At 41.1% G+C, this 20,202-nt stretch overlaps 1 protein-coding gene across 2 annotated transcripts in view; it reads left to right on the top strand.

Annotated features, from left to right (window-relative positions):
- Positions 1 to 593: 593 nt before the first annotated feature.
- Positions 594 to 20,202, top strand: part of tmem161b (transmembrane protein 161B) — a 54,856-nt gene continuing 35,247 nt past the window's right edge. For both annotated transcript variants that reach the window (XM_059969350.1, XM_059969351.1), the window contains exons 1-5: positions 594 to 758; positions 5,169 to 5,272; positions 11,683 to 11,766; positions 14,459 to 14,556; positions 18,307 to 18,463. In XM_059969350.1, the coding sequence (XP_059825333.1) occupies positions 756 to 758; positions 5,169 to 5,272; positions 11,683 to 11,766; positions 14,459 to 14,556; positions 18,307 to 18,463 (446 nt within the window). In that variant the 5' untranslated portion in view covers positions 594 to 755. The remainder of the gene's footprint in view (positions 759 to 5,168; positions 5,273 to 11,682; positions 11,767 to 14,458; positions 14,557 to 18,306; positions 18,464 to 20,202) is intronic.

A 20,202-nucleotide genomic window follows, 5' to 3' on the forward strand; every position in this document is an offset into this window, starting at 1 on the left:
GGTTTAATCCCGAAACGTCGACTGTTTATTCACTTCCATCGATGCCGTCTGACCTGCCGAGTTCCTCCAGCATTTTGTGTGTGTTGCTCTGGATTTCCAACATCTGCAAAATCTCTTGTAATCATGTAAATTTACAGGTGATGCTTTGCACAAGAAATAAAAATTGTAGTTCACGATTAAAATTGATAGAACTGCCTAGGATCACTAAAAAAAAGGTTAATTCCAAGGTCTAAATTAGCAGTATTGCGTCTTCGCATCATTGTTCCAAATAACTAGATTACCAAATGACCTTCTCAAAATGGCAGACGAGTGCCCCCCCCCTTTAAGCAGGACAGGCTGGGGAAGGGCGGGGACTTTTTAAACCTTCCGTCGCAGTTGGTTGCTACGACCAATCGAAAGCGACACATCTCCTCCGCAATAGTCAACCTTCTTTTCTTTTGGTTGCTCGGGCAGGAATAATTATATATTTTCTTCAGATGACTATGAGCCGCTGGATTGAACGTTCACAATTAACTCGGCAGCTTGGCTTCCCCCGAGATTTGTCTTCACTGTGGCAGGCAGACGCTGGACAAGCGCAGCGGGGGTCCTTGGTGACCTCTGGCGTTCGTGGAGGGTGAACCATGGCGCCAGGCTGCTGATTCAAACAGGTTGGAGGACAAACGTCCGGCTCCGGAGAGGCCGATGGTCGCAGCGTGGGCCAGACGTGTCCTTGCCATCTCTTCATTGACCTTCCTGGGACGGAGTTACCCGGCGACATGGTGAGTGCGGTCGGGAAGGGGCTGTGGAGAACGCGCTGACGGTGGGTGAGCCGACCTGGCTCTGGGCTGAAGGGGAGACAACATCAGAGGTTGTCCGAAATCTTCTCAGCTTCCCACGCTCTTACATCGGTAAAGTGGGTTGCTACTGTCGGAAGTGCCGAGATACAGCGAAAAACTTATCTAAATTGATACTCGTTTGTTCCAGTCACACGTGCTGAGGTCCAGTGAAAAATAATTTATACACGAGAAAATCTGCAGATTTTGGAAATCCAGAGCGACCCACACAAAATGCTGGAGGAACTCAGCAGGTCAGGCAGCGTCTATGGAAATGAATAGACGTTACCGACCGATTCTCTTCAGGACTCGTAAATTTGTTTGGTTGATTACTGCCCCTTGTACCGAGGCATCGTGGGGGTGGGGGGAGAAACTTGTGTAAATTGGAATTGTCACATGTACAGTTAAAAACGTCTTCCACACTCTTCATACAGATCAAATTATTGCAACGTTTCATTGATGTAATACAGGTTAAACAACAGAATAAGGTATTGCTGTTACAGAGAGTGTAGTGTAAATAGAGAGTAAGTTACAAGGTCATATCAAGGTAGATTCTGAGGTCAGGAGTTTCTTGCACCAGGGAACCATTCAATAGCTTTTTAGGATAGTTATTTAAAAGTCAATTTTAGAGCAAAGTGATTGTAATGTTGCTGAGCTAGTAATTAGGGTGTTGCTGGTTGATTCAAGAAACTGTTGATTGGAGGGAGCTTTCCTTTAACCTGGTGGCGCAGGACTTCAGTCTTATGTAACCCCTGTCTGCTGGTAGCCGTGAAAAGATGGCATCACCCAGGCAGTGATTATTTGATTATTATTGTCACGTGCAGCGAGTTAGTGAAAAACTTGTCTTTCATACTGTTCATACTGCGGTGCACTAAGTTGTACAAGGGAAATCAGTAACAGTGCAGAATAAAGTGAAACAGTTATAGAGAAGGTACAGTGCAGATCGACCAGAAGGTGCAAGTTCACAAGTTAGATAATGTGGTCAGTTTGTTGTATTAGGGAAGTATGCAGTAGTCATACAACAGCAGGATAGAAGTTGTCTTTGAGCCCAGTGGTATGTGCTTTCAGGCTTGAAAATACAGTACAGAGTACTGTTATAAGCCCCCCTGGAGACGACGACGATTGGAAGCCAAGATGAGAACCACAAGGGCAGAGCTTCAGAAAGGTGGGAAGACCAAAGGCTCATCTCAGCTATGAAGGAAGTACTGGCCTGCTCAGTGGGGCATTGGTGATGAAACCAGGGGCTCCAAGCACCAACCACTGGTCATGCAGGACTCCCAAGACCAGGCAAACCCACCTTAGCAGAGCCTGGGTCGACAACCAGAAAGCATACGACTCAATGTCCCATGCATGGATCCTGGAATGCCTTTCTCTGTACAAGGTTAACAGGACATTAAGGACCTTCATCAAGGACTCAATGGGCTGGTGGAGGAGAATGCTAGAAGTTAACTCAAAACCAATAACACCATCAGACGTGGAGCCGAATGGTAGTGAAAAGAGCCAAATTTGAACAAGACTGAAAGAGTTGAGTTACCTGAAGGCTAAATATCAGATGTACATAACAGCTACAAACATCTGGGGATCCTGCAGGGGCAAGGAAGCTACGATGAGGACACAAGGAAGACCTAGATGTGTCAAGGCCATAGTCCTGCAAGAAGTGCAAATCATCAATGAGTATGTCAGGAAGATGGCTCCTAAGGATGACCTGCTAGGAGAAACCTCAGACAGTAAGCAGGGGACATGGAAATGGGAATGGGTGAAGCAGAGCCAGAGGAGAAGAGGCCATGGCAGGACAAGCCACTGGATGAGATGTACCATCTCCAGAGATCAGAGGTGGCTGACATTAGAAAGTCCTACCAATGGCTGGAAATGGAAGGGCTGAAGGACAGCAGACAGGTGCTGCTCATGGCTGCACAAGAACAGGTGCTGAGCACAAGAGCGATAGAAGCAGGTGTCTGTCACACCAGACAAAATCCAAGATGCGGACTGTGCAGGGAATCCACTGAAACCATCCAGCCCATGGAGCAAGGTGCAAGATGCAGGTGGGGACAGCATACACTGAATGGCACAACCAAGTTGCAGGAATTGTGTACAGGAATGTCTGCACCGAGTATGGATTGGACACTTCCACATCCAAATGAGAAACACCTGAGAAGGTAGTGGAGAATGACAGAGCTCAGATCCTGTGGGACTTCCAAATACAGACTGATAAGCAGGTAGTGGCCAAACAACCAGACACAGTAATACTGGACAAGGAACAGAGGAAAGCAATAGCAATAGATATGGCAATCCCGAGAGACAGTAATATCAGGAGGAAAGAAGATGAGAAGCTGGAGAAATACCGGAGTTTGAAAGAGCAAGTAGAAAAGATGTGGAAGGTTAAAGCTAGAGTAATCCTGGTGGTGATAGGAGCACTTAAGGCTGCAAAACCTGGAAAGGGAGAGTGGCTTAAGCAAGTCCCAGGAACAGCATCAAAGACCTTGGTCCAGAAGAGCACACTACTGTGACCAGTGCCAACCTTCAAGCCCCCAGGCCTCTGGTGGAGGACCTGAGATTGTGGGAAAAATACACGTACACACCACCTATCAGGGGGGAAGAAAAAGAACATTAAATTGTTAAAATAAATAGTGCAAAACCAGAAATAAAATACAGTAGTGAGGTGGTGTTCATGGGTTCAGCTCATTTAGAAATCGGATGGCAGAAGGGAAGCAGCTGTCCTGAATCACTGGGTGTGTGTGTGAATCAATGAGGAGTTTGTACATTCTCCCTGTGATTGAGTGTGTTTCCTATGGGTGCTCTGGTTTCCTCAAAATTCCAAAGATGTGTGGGTTAGGCTGAGGGAGTCATTGAAATGTTATGTTGGTGCTGGAAGCGTGGCAACATTTGCAGACTGCCCCCAGTGTATCCTCAGACAGTGTTGGCCATTGACACTGCACATATTTCACTATGTTTCAATGTACATGTGACAAATTTTTAAAATTCTAAAATAAATTTGAAATATTTCAAATTTCGTACTCTAACCAGACTAATCTTTATTTACATGATTTACTTAACATAAGTTTAAAAGTTTGATTTTCTGGTTGGCTATGTCAAGAATTCTTCGAAAGGATTTGCTGTTGAGGTAATTTGAAGTTTTTTTTTATATATGTGAGAACTGTCCTGTGTTGGCATCATACAGCAGCTGATACTGCAAATGGGCCAGTCAACAAATTAGAGGTTGTTAGAAATTTGTGGGTAGCTTTTCTGAAGGTCATTGGCTTTGTTTTTGAATCTTGAATCTAGCTTGTGCTGACTATTCCTTTTGGAAGTTCAATGTGTATTTAGTCGAAAATATCACTGGCACCTTGGTGCTTGCAGACTAAATTATATGTCTTCAAGGATGACAATATTTTCATTAGGAAAGAACATTTCTACTGTTCTTACATCTTATGAGAATATTTTGTCTTGTGAAAGTTTATGTAGAGTTAGGCTTACTAGAATAGAATACTTACTACCCTAAATGCTGCTGGTGTTTAAGGAAGCAAAGAAGGTCCTCCATCTGTCTGTCCTGAGCCACGCAGATGTAGAAGGATTCTTCATTGCTTTTTCTGTAACAGTTTTGTTTTATCAGTCAAGGTTGTTGGCCCTGAGTTAACCCCTGAACCTGGAGGAGCGATAGACTGCTCTTGGTCTGTCCTCTACCCTTTGACCTGTTTGGCATGGGTGATCCTACCAAGAGCCAAAGCCACCCAGTGTAGTTCTCTGGGTCAATGAGGCATGCAGACTTCCAAACCATGACAATGTTGTGATGCTCTTGGAAGTAGAATAGAACTATTTTGTCATTGCTCAAGACAATGAGATTGTGGTGCTGCTCCAGTCTGTGCAAATCAGATGTTTACAATGCCTATGGTATGGCTTATTTTAAAAAAGACACATTGACATGTAGTCTATAACACTCAAAGGCCATTGGCAAGCTAGTATTATTCACTGCACAACAGCCCTTGGGAAGAAGTTGTTTCTCAGTCTTACTGTCTTGGCTAAAATGTTTCTGTATTTCTTACCAGATGGCCAGAGGTTGAACAGTCATTTACTAACTTCTGTTTAGTAACTTTAATTGGTATGTGCATGCTCTTCAGTGGATGGAATACAAGTTTATATTTACTGATGAATGCACACCACGAGGAGGGTGTATAATTAGAAGGATGAGCCTCCCAGGATTATCACTAGAATTCAATATTTGTGGTGCAAATATGATCCAGAAATTCTACCCGAGCTGTGACAGCATTGTGCTAACTGCTGAGCTACAGTAGGAAATCTGTATAGTTATATGGGCAGGAGAGCTATGGAAGTTTAAAAGTTGACTCTTTTCCATTCCAGGGTGTGATAGGTGTGCAGTTGGTGGTCACTATGGTAATGGCCAGCGTCATACAGAAGATTACACCCCACTACTCGTTTGCTCGTTGGTTGCTTTGCAATGGAAGGTATGAGGATTATTTTCAATTGATGATTTTGGGACCAGTTTTACGTACTTGCAGCTTGCGTATCTATTGGATTTTAAACAATTCTGCCCTTTCACCTCACCATTTCAACCACTGATATTTTCCATAAGAAGCAAGTGTCATAGGAAGCACATTTGTGTAGTTTAGTCAAGGCCTTTTCTTTTAATTAAATTACTGCACATTTTTGTTGGCTCAGGAGAAAATTAAATATATTTTCTGAGGCCCAGAGGCTAAAAGACGCATCAAATCATGCAGATGTTTGTAATCCAAGAGAGAAATACACATTTTAAACAACAAGTTAGGAAGTAATCAGGAAAGCATACATCAGTGTTTTGGGAGTGAAGTCTTCCTTATAACTAAGAAATTTCAGATTAGTAACGTACCATTAGACAGGTAGTTGAATTCTTGCTATCCATCGAACCAGTAAAGTAAATAGCAAAGTAAAATGCTTATGTCAGAGTCAGATTATTATTAAACACAAGGGTTAGTGAAGTGGTCTCCAGTCTTGTGGTTCTCCTGACAGAATCTTGGCCATCCTTGTCAATCTTTAAAATTCTTTTCATTGTACATTCTTTCTCCCTTCTATCTGGTAACACCCTCTGGTCTTGCAACTGGTCTTGAAACTTACAGTTTCTTTTAAACACATGATTCTGCATGTGCTGGAAATCCAGAGTAAGAGTCTCTCTTCGTCTTGTCTCTTTTGCACACTGGTTGAATACTCTAGTTGGTGCAGTCTTTCATTGATGCTTTTATGGATTTATTGAGAATGACTGCAAGAAAATGAATCTCAGGGTTGCATATAGTGCCATACACGTACTTGGATAATAAGTTTTCTTCAAACAACAAAGACTGTCAGACAACCAATTGCTGATGACACAAAGGTTGGAGGTGTTGTGGATAGTGTGGAGGGCTGTCAGAGGTTGCAGTGGGACATTGATAGGATGCAAAAATGGGCTGAGAAGTGGCAGATGGAGTTCAACCCAGAGAAGTGTGAAGTGGTTCATTTTGATAGGTCAAATATGATGGCAGAATATAGTATTAATGGTAAGACTCTTGGCAGTGTGGAGGATCAGAGGGATCTTGGGGTCCGAGTCCATAGGATGCTCAAAGCAGCTGTGCAGGTTGACTTTGTGGTTAAGAAGGCATACGGTGTATTGGCCTTCATCAATCGTGGAATTAAGTTTTAGAGCCGAGAGGTAATATTGCAGCTATATAGGACCCTGGTCAGACCACACTTGGAGTACTGTGCTCAGTTTTGGTCTCCTCACTACAGGAAGGATATGGAAGCCGTAGAAAGGGTGTAGAGGAGATTTACAAGGATGTTGCCTGGATCAGGGAGCTTACCTTATGAGAATAGGCTGAGTGAACTTGTCCTTTTCTCCTTGGAGCAATGGAGGATGAGAAGTGACCTGATAGAGGTGTATAAGATGATGAGAGGCATTGATCTTGTGGATAGTCAGAGGCTTTTTCCCAGGGCTGAAATGGTTGCCACAAGAGGACACAGGTTTGAGGTGCTGGGGTGTAGGTACAGAGGTCATGTCAGGGGTAAGTGTTTTTTTTTTACTCAGTGGTGAGTGCGTGGAATGGGCTGCCGGCAACAGTGGTGGAGGCAGATACGATAGGGTCTTTTAAGAGACTTTTAGATAGGTACATGGAGCTTAGAAAAATAGAGGGCTATATGTAAACCTAGTAATTTCTAAAGTAGGCACATGTTTGGCACAATTTGTGGGCTGAAGGGCCTGTGTTGTGCTGTGGCTTTTCTATGTGTGTTTTGGGGGGTGGGGTGGGGGGAGAACAAATTGTGCAAACAATAAAAAAAAGTTGGCAAATAACACACAGAGCCCTATAATTTCAAAGGTGTTATATAAACACATAATTAAATAATTACTTATTTTATTCTCATTGCATGAAAAAATAACTGGTGAATCTGAAGTTGTTTTATACAGAAATTTAGTGTTCGTAGATGTCACCTTGAACGCATTTATGCTGGTGTGGAGTAAATTGCCTTTCTATTTGCACCTGACTTTTTAAAATCAGGGTTGTATGAAGATAAACTTAAGTTGATGTACCTGTAGATCAAAATATACTAGTAAGGAACAACATGGAGACTGTCATTGACATATTAGTTTGAAAAAAACTCTACTTTCTTTTTAAACAGACCGATGAATTCCATCAGTTACTGCCTTGCTGTTTGTTTTGCCCTTTCCCCTGCACAGAAAGTTTAAAAATCCTGTTGGAAAGCTTTTTTAAAATTTATTCATTCCTCAGATCAGAGCAACTCTGGCAAGGCCACAATTAATTGTTTGTACTTAATTGTTTTTTTTATTCTTCAAGACCACTTCAGAGGGCACTTAGAGACTCAGGACTCACACCACCAGGTTCAGGAACAGTTATTGCCCTCCCAACCATCAGGCTCCTGATCCAAAGGGGATAACTTCACTCAAACCCTAACCCATCACTGAACTGTTCCCAGAACCTATGGACTCGCTTTCAAAGTCTCATCTCATGTTCTCAGTGCTTATTGCTTATTATTATTATTATTATTATTCCTACTTTATGCATTTCCACAGTTGTCTTTTGCATTTTGGTTGTTTATTTTTCTGTTGGTTGTGGTTTCTTGTTGATTCTATTTTTCTTGTATTCACTATGAATGCCTGCAAGTAAATGAATCTTGGGGTTATATATGGTGACATGTATGTACTTTGAATACTGACAAGCTGGGTAAAGGTGGCAGATCTTCACTGAAATGCAGCAGTGAGCTGGATATGTCTGTGGTTGACTTGATTTCTTGTTTGGTTCAATTTGTTACTATTTTGTCCATACTTGGTAAATTTTGACTATTTTGATTGAATATTAGAGTAATTTGACAAACCTCTAGATGTGTAGCAGAGAGTATTTTGATTGGCTGCATCACAGCCTGGTCTGGAGACACCAACGCTCTTGAATGGAAAATCCTACAAAGAGTAGTAGATACAGCCCAGTCCATCAAAGGTAAAGACCTCCCCACCATTGCGCACATCTACGTGGAGCGCTGTTGCAGGAAAGCAGCATTCATCATCAGAGATCCCTACCACTACAGGAGTCTCAGGACTCACCACCATGTTCAGGAACAGTTATTACCCCTCAACCGTCGGGCTCTTCAACCAAAAGGGATAACAGCTTCACTCGCCCATCACTGAGCTGTTCCCACAACCTCTGGGCTCACTCTCAAGGACTCTTCATCTCATGGTACATATTGTTTGACTATGCTGCCATAGTCAGTAAATCCAAGAACCATAATAGACCACACCCAACAGGGTGGACAAATAACTAATGTGCAAAAGACAAGAAACTGTGCAAATACAAAAGAAATAACAATCAATCAATCAATAAATAAACAATAAATATCAAGATCATGAGATGAAGAGTCCTTGAAAGTGAGTCCATGGGAGTATTTCAGTGATAGGGCAAGCGAAGTTATCCCCTTTGGTTCAAGAGCCTGATGTTTGAAGGGTAATAGCTTTTCCTGAACCAGGTGACGTTGGTCCTGACGCTCATGTATTTTCTTCCTGATTGCAGCAGGAAGGGCATGTCATAGTGTTGGGGGGTCTCTAATGATAATGCTGCCTTCCTGTGACAGAGCTCCATTTCAATGTGCTCAAAATGAAATTAGTTTTAAAATTGCAAAATTTATTTTGAATTAGTGCAGATCTCCACTGTGATGGAAATTTCTTTTATATTGGGGATACTACTGTGATTCTTTTTTGTCATTGTGGTGTTTCATGTGCACAAAGAAAAATGAGGCGTAACAAAGAAGCAAAAGTGTAAATCTAAAGATACCAAAAACAAATAAAAAAAAACAACTAAAGCTTCTATTATATTTGCTAAAGGCTTGTTTAGATTTCAAAGTTTAAAATACATTTATTATCAATGTATGTATACCATATACAACCTTGAGATTCACCTTGTTGCAGGCCGTAACAAAACAGAGAAACACAATGGAGCCCAGTAAAAATCCACACAACAGACTGTCAGACACGTTAATGTGTGAAAAAAGAACAAATCATGCACACAAACAGCATATAGTTTATATTAAACTGTAATAAAATAGTTGCTAAAAGCTGTGTCAATGTCAGAGGTCTAGTAAAGATTATATAGTGCACTTGCAGATAGGTCAGTAAAGAGTTTGGAGACAGAAAATATTGTCAGAATATATTCTAGAGTACTTTTCATCTATTTTCACAGAAGATGATACTTATGAAGATCCTGATGAAGGTTCTTGGCCCAAAACAACATCTTTATTCCTTTCTATAGACCTGTTGAGTTCTTCCAGCATGTTTGTGTGTGTGTTGCTCTAGATTTCCAGCCTCTGCAGAATCTCTTGTTTGTGACGTGTATTTAGCTGCAGTGAATGATGCTCTGAGCAGTAAAATTATTAATGTTAATATACATATTGAAAGTGGATCAGGTTAGAAGATAGATAAGATTAGCTATTACAACTGATGCCTGACATTGAAGAGATATGATAGATGCTGATAGAGAGATTAGCACGCCTCAGAGTGTATCTGCATTTAGAACAAGTTTACAATTACTCTACTACTATTTTTAGGCCTACAATTTGATTCTTTAAAATTTTTATTTTCAATGTCTAACTGTATTCTGCCTCTTTATCCTTTTGGCTCAGAGTCATAAAGTACTACAGCACAAAAACAGGCCCTTTGGCCTATCTAGTCCATACCAAGCTACTATTTTGCCTAATCCCATCAACCTGCATCCAATCCATACACCTCCATACTTCTCCCATTTATGTACCAGTCCAATTTTTTCCTTAAATTCCTGCTGCTGTCTGTATAGAGTTTGTATGTTCTCCCCGTGATTGTGAGTGTTTTCTCGAGTTTCCTTCCGCATCCAAACACTGGCAGGGTAATTGGTCATTGTAAATTGTCCTGTGCTTAGTCTAGGGTTAAAGTGGGGATAGCTGGACAGAGTGGCTTGAAGGGCCAGAAGGGTCTATTGCATGCTGTATCTCAATAAATAGATGTTGATATTAGACCTTTATTCCCCACTTCTGTTGGAATCTCATTCTACACTCGCACCACCCTCTGAGGGAAGAAGTTCCCCATCATATTCCCCTTAAACATTTCACCTTTCACCCTTAGCCCATGACCTCTAGTTCTAATTTCATCCAACCTCAGAGGTAAAAACCTGCCTGCATTTACCCTGTCTATATTCCATATAATTTTGTATACCTCAATTAAATATTCCCTTGTTCTCCTACGCTCTGGAGAATAAAGTCCTAACCTACTCAACCTTTCCCTGTAACTTAGGTCTTCACGTCCTGGCAAATTCTTTGTAAATTTTATCTGCACTCTTCAGTCTTATTGATATCTTTCCTGTAAGTGACCAGAACTGCACATAATACTCCAAATTAAGCCTCACTAACATCTTGTACTACTTCAATGTAACTCTGAACTCGCATACTCAATACTTTGACTTCTGAAAGCTCTCTTTAAGATGTTATCTACCACTTTCAAGGTATTATGGATCTGTATTCCCAGATCAGTCTGTTTCACCACACTCCACAGTGCCCTTCCACTCACCTTGTAAGTCCTACCCTGATTTGTTCTCTTAGAGTACAACTCCTCACATTTGTCTGCATTAAATTTCATTTGCCATTTTTCATCCCATTTTTCCAGCAGGTCCAGATTCTGATGCAAGCTTTGATAGTCTTCCTTGCTGTCTACTACACCCCATTTTTTCTTTTGGAAAATTGTATAACCTGGAATACTGAACACAGAGTTCTGATCACCGTGCGGCTGCATCTTTGTAATGGCTGTGAGATTGTGCACACATTGTTAACTATGTTGTCAGTTCAACTATCTTGCTGCAAATGCGATGTGCATTCAGTAAAGACTGAAGCTGGTCTAAAGTGAGAGGCCTTTCTGATTAAACAGACTAGTTAACATATTGGAGTGATTATTGCACATAACATTCCAGTTGACCATAAGATAAAGGAACAAAATTAAGCTATTCAGCCCATTGAATCTGCTCTGCTATTCCATCATGGCTGATTTGCTATCCCTCTCAACCCCATTCTGCCTTCTCCCCATAATATCTGATACCTTGATTAATCAAGAACCGATCAACTTCTGCTTTAAATATACCCTTAGAATTGGATGTAGATTGCATCATTAGTTGGTTTGAAATTCTGGTTATTGTGTTGTAAGTTCAACATGGACTTTTTGAGCTGAAGGGCCTGTTTCTTTAGTGTTCTGTGATTCTGACTCTAAGCATAATGTTGAAAGTAGAGAACACTGGAATTGCAGAGTTACGCACAGTGTTAGAGGAACAGTTTACAATATTCATACAATACAGTATACAATATAAATAATATTCAAATGTTATTGTTACAGCTTGCAATGGTACCAGCATCCTACAGAAGAACAACTTCAAGTGTTGGCTGGAAAGCAACAGAAAGCAAAATCCAAGAAAGAAAGGTAGTGCCATTCTCTTCCTCCAGTTAATCTGTCCAACATCATATTGACCTTTGTAACATCAAGTGCCCTAGGATTTTTCTGTTACCTTGACTCTATTGAGGTGCTCAAGAATCAAGTATCAAGTTTATTCACCATAAAAATGACAATATATTAAGAATTTGCCGTGATGTGTGGGGGCACCACAGTAGCACAGTGGTTACTGTGACACTGTTGCAGCTTTGGGCCTTGGAGTTTTGAGTTCAATTCCAGCATGTCTGAAAGGAGTTTATACATTCTTCCTGTGAGTGCGTGAGTTTCCTCTCACAGTCCAAATACCCATGTGTCCAAATGAGCTACATACATTTTTGGAGTGTAAAGGGATTAATGAAAGTATTACTTTAGTTTGGGTGGTTATGGCTAACTCAGTGTATTGATTTATGGCTGGGATATGAAGTAGCAAAGTTTAGTTTATAGATTACAGTTCTGAGTGGTGAATGTAGGCACCAAGAAGGAAAGGCACCGTGTAGATAAAATGACAGCTGCAAGAACGTATGGGACCTCATTTGGAGAAGGAAGTGGAAATGTTTAGCCTTCTAATTTTTACTGAAATGGACTAGAATGTGAGCTTGATTTTTCACTAAAATATCTGGAACTTTTCAAAATAAGTATTACTTTTCCACCAACGACAATGGCTCTCTGCTGTTTAATATATGGGCCTTTCATTTAAATGAGAAACCAGCTAGCATTGCATTGGCAAATAGTTGTATTTGCTAATAATTTCTGTTCCCTATTTCTCAAAAAGTAAAAGTTAAACAATTTTGACTGTTTTGCTGGTTCAATGCCATTATTATCAGCATACTTGTTGGAATCCTTGTTGCCTTGTTGGAATCTCTATTTCCAAATTGCATACTGGAGTATTTGTGATTGAATAAAGGAAATTATCAAGAAAAATATAGACCCAAAACATTGCTTTGGAATGAAGTGTTAAATGCCAAGCAATCAATATAAACATGAAATTATATTTACTTAAAAGTTTTTTTTGTGAGATGTTATCACGAACTTGACAAGCTGATCTCTGAATATCAGGGCATGTTCTTAAGATGACAAGGAGTTGCGCAAGATAATAAGGTTATTGCTAAGTCCTTTCTATTTGATTTTTCCTCCTCATTTTTTAATATATATTAAGTTTTCTTCATCCCTTCCCCCAACACCACCCAGGTCATGCCCAAGTTTGCAAAGTAAGCTTTGGATTGTGTTTCCAATCCCAAATTCTTCTGCTCCAATAAGAGCACCATGATAGTGTTGTGGTTAGTGTGATGCCATTACAGCTCAGGGCATTGTATTTCAGAGTTCAGTCCTGGCATCCTCTGTGAGGACTCTCTGTATGTCCTTCCTATAGAATATGTAGGTTTTCTCTGGGTGCTCCAATTTCCTCCCACATTCCGACGATTTACCTGGTAGATTAATTGGTCATTGTAAATTATCCTGTGAATAGGCTAGGTTTAAATCAGGGTATTGGGGGTTGCTGGGTAATGTAGTTTGAAGAGCTTATTCCACTCTGTATCTCTAAATAAATAAGCAGTAACATCATGTATTTTCCCACTTACAATTTAACATCATTAGCAATTGTAAGTATGCTTGTGTGTTCTTTTTCCCTATTCTTGACTACTGATGTTTGATTCTCGTCTTTAATGTTCTGGCAAGTCAGATGTTCAAAAGTCAGCTGTTCATTATTGTATCGATTCCACAGTCTCTTCAAATATCAGTCCTATTTTGTTGACTTTTTGGAATATCTTCGGCATAAAACATTTTGTATTCTGTGTGCATGTCCGTCCGTGTCTGTCCATCCAAATATTTATACTTGAGTTCTTCCACCTTATTTCAATTCAAGTTTAATTATCATTCAACCATCCATGGATACAGCCAAACAAGACAGTGTTACTCTGGGGTCAAGGGACAAAACACAATACCAATAGGCACACAATCCATATACAAGATAGCAAGTACATAAAGATATCGGTAAGATACAGCCACACACAAAAAAAATTCCAGACCTGAGCTCTGTATACCGCAAAAATCTGCAGTCAACCACAGCTTATCTGCTGCTGAGCAAACACTGGTGGGGGTAGCAACACCAAGCCCAGCCTGGTCGCTGCGCTACACCGCCTCCGGTGGAGTGCATTGGCTCAGACGGTTCTCTCTTAGTGTCTGTAAACACCTAGCTCCATAATGCTTGAATCTCCTACGTGCTTCCTTTTGATTTTAAGCTTCTATGCATTCTGCATGCATAGTTTGTATTTGAATGCCTCCTACTCCTTCTCTACCAGTCGTATTTTTGTTCATTAGATGTCTATCTATAAAGGCATATCTTTGTTATCAAATTCTAATTTAATTATCATTCAACCATATATTAATGCTGCCGAACAGAGTGTTCCTCTGGGACCAAGGTGCAAAACATACACAGCACATTCTTTTTTTAAAAAAAGTCACAAAAACAAGTGTGTTTATATAGTCCAAGACCCTGAGCGACATGTCCCACAAATTGATTGGTACAGATTCCTGAAAGGTTATAGTAATAATGTTCAAGTAGAAGAACTTAATGTTAAAACATAGTTAAAATTAAATGTTGCCAAGGGAAGGGTGATCTTGTATATGAAAAGACTGCAGGCTTCCATTTGTAGACTCATAACCATTTGTATTGTGGTTTTACCAGGAAATATAATGGACACATAGAAACCAAGCCGCTGACTGTTCCTAAGGATATTAATCTGCATTTGGAAGCAAAAAGCATTACAGAAATGGATACACGAGGTAGGATGAACTGCTGAAGATGCACATTTAATTATCATGTTGTAAATTCCCTTGATCTTTACATAGTGAGTACTCTTATGTGCAGTAACTTTATTATCGTTGAGGATTGTGGCATGGATGTATTTAAAAGCTATCACTTCTCATCAAAGCTGCTATCTTCAACTGATTTATCGTGTTTGTTCACCGGATTTGAATGTGTCATTGTAAAAAAAAAACATTCTCCAAGCATTCTGTGCTCTGTGATCAAGTGAACTTTTCCGATACAGATACCCATGTTTTGTAAAAGATGCTGACTAGTTTATACCCTATTCTGCTTCACTCAGCAAGTTCCAAGCCTTTGGAGGTTCTGATCTGTAATGCATAATTCATTTTTGTTGCTACCATATGCTTTTTTCCTGCTCTAATACACAATGCCAGCCTTGTTCAGGTCTGGTTCTAAGTCCAAAGAACTTCAAAGATCTCATACTTGTCTTTCAGTTTCATCACATTAAATTTTTTTAAAAAAGAATTGACACGTCATTTGAACAGAGAATCGCAATACCTTTTGTGAAAATTTATTTTCTGTTTCTTCTTTTTGCTGCTTTTCACTTCATTTTGAATTTGTCAACCAGAACCAATCTTAATTTTATACTGGTATTTCAGTGCACTTCTCAGTGGAAGGATGAATGCTAGCTATTATTTTATTTATTTATTCAGATAGAGCGTGGAACAGGCCCTTCTGGCCCTTCGCGCTGTGTCACCCAGCAATCCCTGATTTAATGCTAGCCTAATCACGGGACAATTTATAATGCCCAATTAATCTAACAAACATTAGGCCTTTGGACTGTAGGAGGAAACCTACACGGTCATGGGGAAAACATACAAACTCCTTACAGATGGTGCAGGAATTGAACCCAGATCACTGTACTGTAAAGTGTTGTGCTAGTCACTACAATACTGTGCTGCCCCATTTTCTTACATTTGTAATTTTTCCCCTGGAGACCTCCTCTCCTCTCAAACTACTCCACTTTAAGGAAAGTGGTAGTCCCCTCGCTGCCAGATGAGACCAGAATACATAGGGTGGAATTTGGTCATTTGGCCTATTGTGCACTCTGCCATTCCATCATGGCTGATTTATTATCCCTCTCAACCCCATTCTTCTGTCTTCACCTTGTAACCTTTGACACCTTGACTAATCAAGAGCCTATCGATCTCTGCTTTAAATATACCTAATGAATTGGCCTCCACAGCCATCTGTGCCAATGAATTCTACAGATTTACCACCCTCTGGCTAAAGAAATTCCTCCTCATCTGTGTTTTAAAAGATCGTCCTTGTTTTTAGGCTGTGCCCTCTTGTCCTAGACTCCCCCATTTTAAGAAACTTGTTTCATGAAATCTGAAGCAAATGTGGAATCTACATGATCATCCAGAATTAGTGGACCACCAAATACTGAGATTTTTACCACATTTCTGCCACCTGGTTTGGGTAATTAGTCCACACTTCCTTGCCCGCTTTTCCTTGAAATTGAATTTTAGTGCTGGAGATGGTCTCCCAATAACTCAAACCATTGTTTCCATCAAACTAAATGGGCTTTAACACGAGGAGAGTGGACCATGGGAGAAAGGGAAGGAGGAGGATCACCATTGGAGGTGATAGGCAGGTGAGGAGAAGAGACATTAGGCCAGAGTGAGGAATAGAAGAAGAGGGAAGGGAGAGGGAAAAAAATTACCTGAAGGAGAAATCGATATTCATGCCATCAGGTTGGAAAATACCTAGATGGAACCTCAGAAAACAAGGAAGCCCCGTCTCCTATCAGTTTCCTTCTTCTCCAGACCTTTGCCTTTTCCGCTGATCAATTCCCAGCCTCTGACACCCCTCCTCCCCCACTCACCTGGCTTCACCTATCTCCGAGGTTGTCCTTCTCCCTCTTCCCATTCCTTTTTATTCTGGCATCTTCCCGTTTCCTTTCCAATGCTGACGAGGAGTCTAGCCACTTAAAAGCAATTTAATGAAGTAGCCAATAAATCCATAAGCTGGAAATGGCAAGTTAAAGCAGAATGAACTTGAAATTTACATCTGCATTTAGTAATGTTAATGGGAATAGAAATAAGAAGGTGAGGAAAGCTAAACACAATAATCCACAGTACTGTGCCAAAGTCTTGGGCACATATATCCAACCAGGGTGCCTAAGACTTGCACAGTGCTGTATTTGTCAACATGGAGCGGAGAGTGAGTTTGTAAATCTGGCAGGAGCAAAGGTTGCTGGGAATGGCGAGTGTGGAGTGCCGCAGGGGTGTGGGATGGGTGGCAGAGGAGTGCCAAGGGGCGTGGAGTGGCGAGGGTGCAGCTGTCCGCTCGGCTCCATGACCAAGCAGCACCTCGTACAAAGTGTCCAAGAACTGCCCCAAACTCCTGTTGCGTCTTTGGAAGATCCTGTGAGTCTTCTGGAGAAGGGGGAAGATCCCAGAACAGTGGAGAATGGCAGAAGGAGTGTGGATCCCGAAGGAGGAAAACGCCACTCGGATAGACCAGTTCCACAACATCTCCCTGCTGTGTGTTGAGGCGAGGATCTTCTTTAGTACCGTTTCTAATCGGCTGTGCACCTACCTAGCAAGGAACACCTATATTGATACATCAGTCCAGAAGGGGGGCATTTCAGGGATGCTGGGCTGTCTGGAGCACACCGGTGTGGTGACACAGCACATCAGGGAGGCCAGAGAGAACAAGGGCAACCTGTCAGTGTTGTGGCAATGCATATGACTGTTGGTGGACCTCGAAAGGCAGCTGAAGTTCCCCAACCATATCACAGCCCCACCCTGCGACCAGACATTGTCCTTGTGTCTGAGTCTACCAAGCAAGTGGTGATGCTGGGGCTGACAGTCCATGGGAAGATCGCTTGGAAGAGGCCTTTGAAAGAAAGCTCTCCAAGTATGTAGGACTGGTCAGCAACTGTCAGCAGGCTGGATGGAGAGTAAGGTGTCTCCCAGTGGAGATTGGTTGTAGGGGATTTGCAGCTCGTTCTTTAGCCAGAACCTTCAGCAATTTGGGCATCAAGGGAGAGAGGAAGAGGAGAGCCGTCCACTGTACCTCCTTTGCGGCAGAGAAGGCCTCAAGATAGCTGTGGCTCAAAAGAGGGGAGCCATGGAGTCGTAAGTAGCTAACCATCTGGACACAAGCTGGGGTTTGATCAGCCCCGGATGGGTCACCTGGAGGAGGGTGTATGATGTTGAAAGACCCGAAACACCGAATGATTCCAGGAACATCACTGAGGATGTGTCCAGAGGCATCAGTAGATGTATGTACACAACAACAAAGATACTCTGCTCCAGCTAAGATTCCATAAGAAAAATAAATAAATAGTAGGTGCCAAGCTTCAGAAATGTTTCTGCCTGTTCTAAGATCATACTTCTGGCAGAACTGGAAAGATTATCTGAACTATTTGTGTTTTTTGTTGTCATAAGTACATTCAATTGGAAATTCATCTTGCCTCATGTCATTTTTAAACTGACTCAAACAAGTATATGTGCCTATGATGACAGATTGGAAAATTAATGTGTTTTTTCTTTTGTTTACTATTGCCAACTAGATTATATAGGAAACGTACGATAAGCTTAGATTCGCATTGTAGTCTGCATATATCCATAATGGCTTGAATGAAATCTTTACTTATGTTAAAAATCTATACTGGAAATGGTGTAAATAACTCTGAGTTGGGTTTGTTTCTGTGAAATAAGTTTAAAAACACCTAATAATTTCCCTTTCCTCTTCAGTTCTGCATTACTTCCCTGAGTACCAGTGGCTGGTGGATTTTACTGTTTGTGCTACAGTTGTCTATGTCATTACTGAAGTCTACTACAGTCTGACTAACCCTCGTAATGAGATGAACATCAGTATTGTTTGGAGCCTGCTCGTCCTTACCTTTGTATTGTATCCTTTTAATTACTTCAGAATGCTTGTGTTAATAATAAACTATTTAAAATATGTTTAAAAAAAAAGTTATAACTTTGAACTACATTACCTAATTAGAAAATAGTTTTTTCATTCAGTTCATGGACCATTGGGCTATGGTCCAGGTGCAGGATGATGGCACTAGGCAGAATATTAGTTTGGCATGGACTGGATGGGCTGAAGAGCCTTTTTCTGTGCTCCAGTGCTGTGACTGTGATAATTTTGCTATTTCTTTAAGCAGAGTCTTCAGTGGTGAAGTTGGCAATATTGCTAATATCTGAATAATCTTTGCAAACATCATGCTTTTGTCCAGATTCAAAAGCAGTAATCTGTTAGTTTCTTCATAAATTTAAGCACCAGAAACTTTCAGTTCTGGAAAAGGGGAGTTTTTAAACTGATGTTCTTATCCACGCCTTGTGGCGCATTGGGTGGCAATTGATGATTCTTTAGCCATTGTTTTTTCACAAGGCCAAGTTGCTAGTTTGATGCTCAACCCAGCTTGGGTAGAAAGTGTGTAAGGAGCCAGCTGGATTCAAATCGGGGACCATTTGCCTCAACTGCTAACTGCTATTGAGGTCAAGTAGGAAAAAAATGAATCAGTCGTGACTTTCAACCCTATTGCCAGAGCTTAGATTAGTACTTGCCTGGATGCCCTTGAGAGAGCTCTGGTTTCCACTGCTGGTGTCAGCAAATTTGAGTGTTCTGCCATCCCTTCACTGTCTGCAGCACTATCTGTCACAAGCACAAGACTGTAGATTCTGGAAGACACGAGCAATGCACACCATTTGCTGGAGAAACTCATCAGATCAGGCTGCGTCTATTGAAATGAATAAATTGTGTCAAATCAAATCAGCGAGGATTATGCTGGGCTGTCCTCAAGTGTCACCACAGTTCTGGCACCAACATAGCATATCTACAACTCATTGATCCTAACTATACATCTTCGGAGTGTGGGAGGAAACTGATGCACCTGGAGGAAAGTCATACAGTCACGGGGAAAATGTTCAAACTCCCCAATCAGTGATCGCTAGCCCTGTAAAGAGTTGCACTAACCATTACACTGCCATGCCCTAAGTGTTGCTAGGAAGAGGAGTGGAATTAATGGCTAGGTAACACAGATTTCCTCATGGGCAATAAATACTAAATCTTTATTCTTTCCACTGTTGCAAAAAAGCATCCACTCATTCATTATGTAATGGTATTTATATAAAATTATTGGGGATATAGATAATGTAAATGTAAGCTTGTTTCTTCCACTGAGGTTGGGTGAGGGTGAGACTAGAACCAGAGGTCATGGGTTAAGGGTGGAAGGTTTACGAGAAACATGAGTTGGAACTTCTTCACTCAGAGGGTGGTGAGAGTGTGGAATGAGCTCCCAGAGAATGTGGTGGATGCGGGTTTGTTTTCAACATTTAAGACAAATTTGGGCAGGTACGTGGGTGGGATGGTTATGGTCCAGGTGCTTTTCAATGGAACTAAGCAGATTAATAGTTTGACAGAACTAGATGGGCTGAAGGGCCTGTCCTGTGCTGTAGTGTTCTATGACTCTCTGACTCTCGCACCAGAGGTGGGTGGGGTGGGGGGGGGAGTCACTGAACTGTTCCCACAACCTATGGATTCACTTTCAAGGACTCCTCATGTTTTTGATATTTATTGCTTATTTTTTTTTTATTTTTTATATTTGCATAGTTTTGTTTTTGTGTATTGGCTGTTGTACA

Source organism: Hypanus sabinus, chromosome 5, assembly GCF_030144855.1.
Source record: "Hypanus sabinus isolate sHypSab1 chromosome 5, sHypSab1.hap1, whole genome shotgun sequence".
NCBI classification, from domain to species: domain Eukaryota; kingdom Metazoa; phylum Chordata; class Chondrichthyes; order Myliobatiformes; family Dasyatidae; genus Hypanus; species Hypanus sabinus.